Source organism: Mustela nigripes, chromosome 6 (assembly GCF_022355385.1).
Source record: "Mustela nigripes isolate SB6536 chromosome 6, MUSNIG.SB6536, whole genome shotgun sequence".
Classification (NCBI taxonomy): domain Eukaryota; kingdom Metazoa; phylum Chordata; class Mammalia; order Carnivora; family Mustelidae; genus Mustela; species Mustela nigripes.
The window spans coordinates 123,622,369-123,632,611 of NC_081562.1; the positions used below are offsets into that span (position 1 = coordinate 123,622,369).

The window sequence follows — 10,243 nt, forward strand, 5'->3', positions numbered from 1 at the left end:
TCTCTCTCTGCCTGCCTCTCTGCCTACTTGTGATCTCTCTCTGTCAAGTAAATAAATAAAGTCTTTTAAAAAAAAATAAAGAAAAAAAAATAAAACTAGTAATCATATAGCCCATCTATAAAATTTAGACTATAGATTACAGAGACTATATTATACACACTGTAGAGCAAACACTATAGACTGTTAAAAAATATTTGCTAAGAACTCTTCAAAAACTTTATATTATAAAGAACAGTAACAGGGGGCACCTGGGTGGCTCAGGGGGTTAAAGCCTCTGCCTGCAGCTCGGGTCATGATCCCAGGATCTTGGGATCGAGCCCCACATTGGGCTCTCTGCTCTGCAGGGAGCCTGCTTCCTCCTCTCTCTCTCTGCCTGCCTCTCTGCCTACTTGTGATCTCTCTCTGTCAAGTAAATAAATAAAGTCTTTTAAAAAAAAATAAAGAAAAAAAAATAAAACTAGTAATCATATAGCCCATCTATAAAATTTAGACTATAGATTACAGAGACTATATTATACACACTGTAGAGCAAACACTATAGACTGTTAAAAAATATTTGCTAAGAACTCTTCAAAAACTTTATATTATAAAGAACAGTAACAGGGGGCACCTGGGTGGCTCAGGGGGTTAAAGCCTCTGCCTGCAGCTCGGGTCATGATCCCAGGATCTTGGGATCGAGCCCCACATCGGGCTCTCTGCTCTGCAGGGAGCCTGCTTCCTCCTCTCTCTCTGCCTGCCTCTGCCTACTTGTGGTCTCTCCTTCTGTCAAATAAATAAATAAAATATATTAAAAAAAAAAAAAAGAACAGTAATAGAAATGAACATTTTAGAACTCTGCATGAAATGAACTATCACAGCCATGTTTTAAATGAACAGAAGTTTTGGTTAAAAGTTTCCATTAATGGGCGCCTGGGTGGCTCAGTGGGTTAAGCCGCTGCCTTCGGCTCAGGTCATGATCTCAGGGTCCTGGAATCAAGCCCTGCATCGGGCTCTCTGCTCAGCAGGGAGCCTGCTTCCCTTCTCTCTCTCTCTGGCTGCCTCTCCGTCTACTTGTGATTTCTCTCTGTCAAATTAATAAATAAAAGCTTTTAAAAATAAAAAATAAAAATAAAAAGTTTCCATTAATTTGGGGGCACCTGGGTGGCTCAATGGGTTAAAGCCTCTGCCTTCAGCTCAGGTCATGATCCCAGGGTCCTGGAATCAAGCCCTGCATCGGGCTCTCTGCTCAGCAAGGAGCTTGCTTCCCCTCTCTCTCTCTGCCTGCCTCTCTGCCTACTTGTGATCTCTCTCTCTCTCTGTCAAATAAATAAAATCTTAAAAAAAAAAAAAGTTTCCATTAATTTAAACAAGAGTCTAGCTGACACACAAAAAATAAAAGTGGTTTCCTACTCTAAAAAACAAAAATGTGGGGTGCCTGGGTGGCTCAGTGGGTTAAGCCTCTGCCTTTGGCTCGGGTCATTATCTCAGGATCCTGGGATCGAGTCCCGCACCGGGCTCTCTCTTCAGCGGGGAGCCTGCTTCCTCCTCTCTCTCTCTGCCTGCCTCTCTGCCTACTTATGATTTCTGTCTGTCAAATAAATAAATTAAATCTTTTAAAAAATTTTTAAAAATAAAAAAAAATGTGAGGCACAGGACATTTTTAACCTCATAGATAATAAGAAGAGTCCTTTGAAATTTTTGCCTAAAATGAAAACCTTTCTTTTTACATATTTTTTCCAGAAGCAGTTTAAATCCACCAATGGTCATTTCTGAGGAAAAAATCATAAAGTAAATCAATTTTCTTACAACAGATTAAATAACATACTGCTATTACATTTAACCTATTATCTATGACTGTTCATAAAGCACTTTGAGGAAAGTACAGTACTGAGAAGTCCTCAAAGGAGTTTAAGGACTTCCAATTCAGTGTAAAGAAATTTAGCCTTTGGGTGCCTACGTGGCTCAGTTGGTTGAGCATCTGCCTTCACCTCAGGTCATGATCACCGAGACCTGGGATTGAGCTCCACATCAGACTCCCTCTGTCCCTCACCCTGCTTGTGTGGTTTCTCTCTCAAATAAATAAATGGAATTAAAAAAAAAAAAAAACAGAGAAATTGAACCATCAAAATGTGTGGTTTTTAAGACATGCTTAACCAATTAGTATACTCTGTTCATAATGTACCATCTATGTTACAGAGGTATCTCTGGCTATTTTATGATTTTAAGTATATTAAAAATCAAATTTCTGGGGCACCTAGGTGGCTCAGTGGGTTAAGGCCTCTGCCTTCAGCTTGGGTCATGATCCCAGGGTCCTGGGATTGAGTCCCCGCATCAGGCTCTCTGCTCACCAGGGAGCCCACTTCCTCCTCTCTGCCTGCCTCTCTGCCTACTTGTTGTGATCTCTGACTGTCAAATAAATAAATAAAATCTTTTTTAAAAAATCAAATTTCTATTCAAGTACAGCGTAACAGGAAGGACAGCCTAGATAAAAAGTTAGCATCGCAGTCCCTTAGTCATGTGCCTAGTTACTTATCATCTAAATGCTCAAAGCAAACTGTCACTTGGCAAGTCAAGTCACTATTTTTCTTAGTAGGTATGAGAGGCAAGAGAATTTGTTTGTTTAATTGACTTTGGGAGTTTCTCTTCTAACAAGAAATGAAAAAAACTCCATCAGGAATGGCTAACTGAAAGTGATTTTTTTTTTAATCTTTGATATACTTTTTGGTTTTATTGTTTTCCTCTCTTCTCCAAGACTTTTTTTTTTTTTTAAGATTTTATTTATTTATTTGACAGAGAGAGATCACAAGTAGGCAGAGAGGCAGGCAGAGAGAGAGAGAGAGAGAGAAGCAAGCTCCCCGCTGAACAGAGAGCCCGATGCAGGACTCGATCCCAGGACCCTGAGATCATGACCTGAGCTGAAGGCAGTGGCCCAACCCACTGAGCCACCTAGGCGCCCCTCCAAGACTTTTCTATTTGCATGAAATTGTGTTAAAAGCACATGGAGGATAAAAACTGGATCTAGCATGTTAGAACACTTCTGCTCAGAATTATACATAACCACATAATTAAGTCATATGATAATTATGTCACTAAAGTAAAATTCCTTTCATAGTTCTCTATATGAAATTACCATTTGTATCTTCCAATAGGATCCCAGAATCCAGGCCTTGAAAGTTTACAGGGTCCTTCAGTTGCCTGCTTATAGAAGCTGTAGAATTTGAGCATCATTTCATTTGTTGGCTGAAATGAACCTATTGGAAACATATTAAATACAGATCACCTGGAGAATACAATCAATAATATAAGGTTACAAATCAGCTTAGCTATACTAATAGTGATTTTTAAATATTTCATTAATAGTTCAGATAATCATTTATTTCTGTGATATAGAAACAAACATTATGGCTCTGTTAGTTGCTATACTCCTTTGATTGATTGATTTTTTTAAAGATTTTATTTATTTATTTTACAGAGACACAGTGAGAAAGGGAACATAAGCAGAGGAAGTGGGAGAGGAAGAAGCAGGCTCCCCACTGAGCAGGGAGCCCAATGCGGGGCTCAATCCTAGGACCCGGGACCATGACCTAAGCTGAAAGGCAGATGCCCAACGACTGAGTCACCCAGGCGACCCAACTATACTCCTTTGATTAAAAAAAAAACTCTGAGGGGCGCCTGGATGGCTCAGTTGGTTGGGTGACTGCCTTCAGCCCAGGTCATGATTCCAGAGTCCTGGGATGGAGTCCCATACTGGGCTCCCTGCTCAGTGGGGAGTCTACTTCTCCCTCTGACCCTCTCCCCTCTCATGCTCTCTCTCACTCATGGTCTCTCTGAAATAAACAAATAAAATCTTAAAAACAAAAAAACTCTGAGGTTTTTACACTTTAATAACAATGCCCAACATAGCTCAATAAATAAAAGAATAAATGAATAAATATGCTGTAGGTATAACTAAAATAACCGGCAAAAGTCATTTAAAAAAGCAATATATGAAAATACAGAATATAATAAGGTATTTTTTTTAAAGATTTTATTTATTTATTTGACAGAGAGAAATCACAAGTAGATGGAGAGGCAGGCAGAGAGAGAGAGAGAGGGAAGCAGGCTCCCTGCTGAGCAGAGAGCCCGATGTGGGGCTCGATCCCAGGACCCCGAGATCATGACCTGAGCCAAAGGCAGCGGCTTAACCCACTGAGCCACCCAGGCGCCCAATAAGGTATTTTTTAATGAGGTATTTTTATTCAAGTAATAAGGTATTTTTTTTAAGATTTTTTAATGTATTTATTTGACAGACAGAGATCACAGGTAGGCAGAGAGGCAGGCAGAGAGAGAGGGGGAAGCAGGCTCCCCGCTGAGCAGAGAGCCCGATGGGGGGCTCGATCCCAGAACCCCGGGATCATGACCTGAGCCGAAGGCAGAGGCTGTAACCCACTGAGCCACCCAGGTGCCCCAAGTTAATAAGGTATTTTTTAGTGAGGTATTTTTATTCAAAGACTGGACAAACCAAACTGAATGAAACAAATGAAAAAGTTAAATGTACACTCTGTTTTATGAAAACCTCAATCTTAAGAAATTCAACTCTTCGGGGCACCTGGGTAGCTCAGTCAGTTGAGCCTTCGGCTTGGGCTGTGACCCCAGTGTTCTGGGATGGAGCCCTGGGTCAAGCTCCCTACTCAGCCAGGATTCTGCTTCTCCCCCTCCTGCCCACTTGTTCTCCCTCTCACTATCTCTGTCTATTTCAAATAAATAAATAAAATATTAAAAAAAGAAATTCAAATTTCCTCTTGGCCAAATTTCAATTTCTTGATGAATAAAGAAGTTTTGCTAAAGTCAACCAGTGTGTGCTGTGGTAGAAAAAGAGTTAATCCAAGAAAAAGAGATTTCTTGGGACTCCTGGGTGGCTCAGTCAGTTGAGCACCTGCTTTTGGCTCTGGTCATGATCACAAGGTCCTGGGATCCAGTCCCATCAGACTACCTGTTCAGTGGGGAGTCTGCTTCTCCCTCTCTCTCTGCCCCTTCCCCCTGTTCATCCTCTCTCTCTCTCTCTCAAATAAATAAATAAATAAATAACATCTTTAAAAATTTTTTTTCAAATTGTATGCATGAGTACTATAAGTTGCAATACTTAAGAACATGGAAAACTGGAATGCAAATGTTTTATAATAACTACCTAAATAATTATGATACATATATACAACAGGATAGTTTATAACTACAGCCCTTAAAAATTATATGGTATGAAAATATAAACAATGGCTTGAGAAAAGTTTCACTACCTACTATAAAATGAGAAAAAAACAGTAGTTTAAAAATAGCATATCCAGTATAATCCATTTTTGCAAAATAAGTATGTACCTAAAAAGCAAATAGAAGGAAATGCATCAAAATGTTGAAGAAGATATCTCTGGAGATAGTAAGCACAGAGATTATTTTTATCTTCTTTTTGCTTACTTGTGTTTTAAAATGTTTGATATTCGGTGTGTTTGTATATTACTTTTATACCATAATCAGTATAAAAATAAAACTGTAAAAAGATATTTTTAAAACTTCACAGATTGGATAATAAACAGATAATGTATAGTAATCAAAAATGAGTAGTTTATAAACGTTGTGAAAATTACAACATAGAGAAGCTGAAAGCTGGTGTTTCAGGTTTGGCCAAGAATGAATAATTAAGTCCAAAATCACAGTAACAAAGATCTATATATAATATATGCTCCTTTTGGAGTATCTATTAGATATATTATTTCAATAATATGGTCCTCCTTTATGTAAGAGGTAAAAAAAAAATGGGGAAATTACAGTTAAAATGGTTACCTATTTTTTTAAGGTCTGAAATAAAGTTTTGAGAAAACATTTTTAAGATGGTTACCTGTTTAAATAAAACAAACTAAATTTGAAACACCAAGAGCCTCATCTCATTGTATCTTCAGTAAATCAAAATAGGATTTAAAAGTTTATTTGTTAAGGTGAGTGACATATACATTAGAATAGATTACAGCAAAAACTGATAACATATTGTATATATTCTGTGAGTAAGACACCAGATAAAGTACAATCTGTCCTCAAGGTGCTCTCACATAATATATGAGAACCCCATCCTGGGGCTGGATCCCAGGATGCAGCGATCATGACCCAAGCCAAAGGCCTACGCTTAACCAACTAAGTCACTCAGGCACCCCTGTTCATTCACTCTTAATAACAACCCCTTCATATGTCCTCCCCTTGTTCTATGTTTGAGATTACGAAAGGAATACTATTTTGTGTATATGTTTTCAAAACCTTTTGAATCTGCAATTAATGAATTTTTATTCAAGTGTTGAATATTCATTACCAAGTCAATTCATGATTAATTAAAATAGAGAACATATTAAATGCTGCAATAACGGTGTATTCCGTGAGCATTCACTGAGTTTTATGCTCTGGCACAGTAATCGTGCTTAAAAGCATCATTAAAAAAAACACAAGTTTACTGTGGAAAATAATTCATATTATGAAGAAGGATAAGAAGTAAAAGATCAAAGTTCCCCCTGCCAAGCCTCTCCACAGGAAAAAAAAAAAAAAATTTTTGAATAATGGCTTTAAACTTCCCAACTTCGGTCAAACACATAAAATTACAAGAAGCTCTGTAAACGCTAAACAGGATGAATTTGAAGAAAACCACACACCTGGACACATCACGGTCAAATTGCTAAAAGCCAATGATAAAAGAATTAAAGGTAGTCTGAGAAATGACACATTAAATACAAAGGAACAACTGGAAGGACTTTTTCCTTAAGCTGCAAGGAAGGCCCAATGTAAGAATAAGAAAGAGAGCACGAGAACAAGAGATTAGCACACACAAAAAAAGTCACAAAAATATGTATTTATTAAAAAATAATTTTACAAATGAATATAGCACATCAAAAGTTTCTGAACGGCTCAAATAGTACACTTTATGAGGATGCGGCACCAAGCATCCCCAACCCAGTTTTGTTTTGTTTTGTTTTGTTTTTAACATATCCAAATCCGCAGTCATTAAGTAACAGACTTTTGTTTTCAGCAATAAACACTGCTCAAAATCGGAGTAATATATTTGTCTTGTGCTTGAAAGATCAGCAGGTAATTAACACCCTTTACCTTTCCTCCAATTACATTCCTTTCAACCGCAGCAACCGAGGAGGCTGTATTTAGCCAAGCTACAAGCTGAAAGAAGATTAAAGGAGGCGAGGTTAGGAAACTGGGGCCTCGGGCCTCTGCAGGAGTGGGGGCCCGGCGCACTTACCATTTTTCGGCAAACTCTGGATCACCTTCACCGCCGCCTGAAACCTGGTTTCGTGCACGGATCTCGTGTCCGCCATCTCCAGCCGCCAACGCCGGCCCCAGTCCCGGTCCCAAGGTCTGTTGGCAGGAATCAGGCAGCAGCAGCACCAGCTTTCCCAGGAGCCTGCATGAAACTGGAACATGGAGCGCAGCCGCGGATCAACATGCCCAAAGGGAGGAGGCCCACGCAGCTGGTCATTGCCCCGTCGCCCTGCCCTATCCAGGACACACAGAACGAGGTGGCCCAGCTCGTTCCTCCTCCCCGGGGCGTGACCTAGGCCGAGAAGCCGGCCCGCCGACACACAAAAACAACTCACCGAGAGGAAGAGCATCTCTAGCACAAAACCGAGGGGCTCCGGCCACCCGTGATCTCGGAGCCGCTCTTGCACCCGCAGGACCCTAGCGGAGCAGCCACACTCCCCATCCCGGCGGGGTCCGTCGGTCAGCAGGCGCGCTCCCCACGGCCCCGCCCCAGAGCCTCTAAAGGACCCACTAGCTGCCGCCGCCACTGCGGCCGCTCAGCGGACTCCACCCACCCGCCCGCGTCCGAGGCGACGACGCGCGCGGCTGTGGGTTGCCTGGGTAGGGCCAGAGAGGAAGGAGAGGCAGAGATGCGGATGGATCGGGATCTCGCTTTTTTGGGGGGGGGGGGGAGGGGGGGGGGGGGGAGGTTCTCGCTTTTTGAATAGGCCGGACCGCCGCGTCGGTGCAGCCGGACGGGGGACAGGGGACGCGGGGTTGGGTCCTGCGACAGGGCCCTGAGGTCCACAGCGACTGCCCTCTTAGGTTTAGGTTTGAGGAATGTGATGGGACCTAAGAAAGGGCTTTAGGTCAGGATAGGCTCAGTGCGAACCTTATGTTCTGCCATTCGAGTTCTGGCGATCTTGACAGTGTCCTAAAGAGTAGATGGAAGCATTTGAGGTGCTGGGTCCAAGTGTTCAGCAGTGCTCGGGCCGCGATTGTTTGGCAGCTTTAGCCGCCTCGAGCCAAGAACGTCTGAGAGTAACCAAAGGTGTGTGGGAAGGTTGCCGACCCCTGGACGGGGCCGCGGGGAGCGAGGGCACCTTCCCCAGCACCACCACTAACATCTTGCCCCGAGGAGCCGGGCACGGCCCAGCTTCAGCCCGATTTAATAGGCCACAGGGCTCGGGGGAGAGAGCACTGAAGACCCACTACGGATTGTTAACTCTAAAAGGTTGTCTGCTATAACGCCCCGCGACCTCAGGCACCTCGAAGAGCCCCCAGCCCCACCGCAAGGGGACAGGCAGGGGTTTCAGGGATGGAGTCCTGCGGCCCGGAAACCCCCGAGTTGCCAGGGCCTCTCTGTCACTTCGGGGTGGGTTAGGAGCGTTACTAGCGGATATTCAGGCGCAGACTGTAAGCCACTCTTCCCTCCGAGCCGCACTGCCGGCATTTACCTTGGCATTACCCGGCAAGGCCCGTCCGGTATTGTCCCCGACGCCCGCCCCTCGCCCTGCCCCCGTGGACTTGTGGGAAATGTAGTTCCCCCACCCCCTCCGCGGCGCTTCCGGATACCTCCCTGGGCGGCTGGCGTTCTTCCCACCAGTTCCGGTTCGGTTTCTCCGTACCGCCGCCGCTGCGGCCGTTGCGGCGGAAATCCCTTCTTTCCCGCTGCGTCGCGCTGTGGGGCGAATTCACAATGCCACAACCGCTCCCAGCAAAAGAGACCCTCCGGGGTGCCTTCAGAGGTATCCTGATGTGACCGGGTGTGAATCGGAAAACTGGGGTCTAATTTTTGCTGCTGCTTGCTTAGTAGCTTTGGGGGCAGGTGTAGGAAGGCAGGCGCCGTGTAGGTAATAAAGACTACCGCTTTCCTATGTGCCAGGTGTTTGCCAGGCGAATAACATGTTCCAAAACCGCTGTAGGGTATGTACGAATGAGGAAATGGAGGCTCACGGTAACTGATTGGCCCAAGGTCCCACAGTTTAGTAAGTAGCAGAGCCAGGAGTCCGTCCAAAAAACTCTTACTTTACATCTTAGACTGACGCCCAAGTTTAAGAAACTAACAGTTTTGTAATTTACTCAAACTAGGAAGAATTAATTGTTTTAATATCTGCTGCTTCTCCTCTATGGTTTTTATTATTATTATTATATTCATTTCAGTTCCAATCTGTTCAGTCATGCCTACTTACAAAAGGGCTTGGGTGTTAGTATTTCTAAGTCTTCATTTTGGCAAGTCTTCATTAAGTATTAAGCAAATGTATAGCATGTTGGTCGTTAGGTACGGGATGAATAGGAATTTCCTGTCAGTGATTTATGTGGAATTTCCATTTGCAGGTAGTACTGATTTCCAAAAAAGGAGAATAGCGTAAGGAGAAAGGAAATAAAAAATCTTTTTTTTTTTAAAGATTTTATTTATTTATTTGACAGAGAGAAATCACAAGTAGATGGAGAGGCAGGCAGAGAGAGAAAGAGAGAGGGAAGCAGGCTCCCCGCCGAGCAGAGAGCCCGATGCGGGACTCGATCCCACGACCCTGAGATCATGACCCGAGCCAAAGGCAGCGGCTTAACCCACTGAGCCACCCAGGCACCCCCTTTTTTTTTTTTAATTTTTAAAATACAATGTATTATCAGGGTACAGATCTGTGATTCATCAGTCTTACACAATACACAACACTCACCACAACACATACCTTCCTCAGTCTCCATCCCCTAGCCACCCTATTCCCTCCACCCCTTCCCCCCTCCCCCAGCAACCCTCAGTTTATTTCCTGAGATGAAGATTCTCTTATGGTTTGTCTCCCTCTCTGGTTTCTTCTTTTTTCATTTTTTTTTTTAATATTTTATTTATTTATTTGACAGAGAGAGATCACAAGTAGACAGAGAGGCAGGCAGAGAGAGAGAGAGGGAAGCAGGCTCCCTGCTGAGCAGAGAGCCCGATGCGGGCCTCGATCCCAGGACCCTGAGATCATGACCTGAGCCGAAGGCAGCGGCTTAACCCACT

The 10,243-nt window shown here is 43.3% G+C and overlaps 1 protein-coding gene across 10 annotated transcripts in view; it reads right to left on the reverse strand.

The window, feature by feature from the left end:
- Nucleotides 1-8,743, reverse strand: part of ACBD5 (acyl-CoA binding domain containing 5) — a 94,250-nt gene extending 85,507 nt beyond the window's left edge. For 3 of the 10 annotated variants that reach the window (XM_059404128.1, XM_059404127.1, XM_059404125.1), the window contains exons 1-3: nt 7,596-7,833; nt 7,241-7,412; nt 3,110-3,230 (exon numbers count right to left, since the gene is read on the reverse strand). In XM_059404128.1, the coding sequence (XP_059260111.1) occupies nt 3,110-3,230; nt 7,241-7,412; nt 7,596-7,610 (308 nt within the window). In that variant the 5' untranslated portion in view covers nt 7,611-7,833. Of the gene's footprint in view, nt 1-3,109; nt 3,231-7,240; nt 7,413-7,595; nt 7,835-8,696 lie in introns of those variants that run through there. The other 7 variants (XM_059404134.1, XM_059404133.1, XM_059404132.1 and 4 more) reach the window with 5 other exon arrangements.
- Between the last annotated feature and the right edge of the window lie 1,500 nt (nt 8,744-10,243).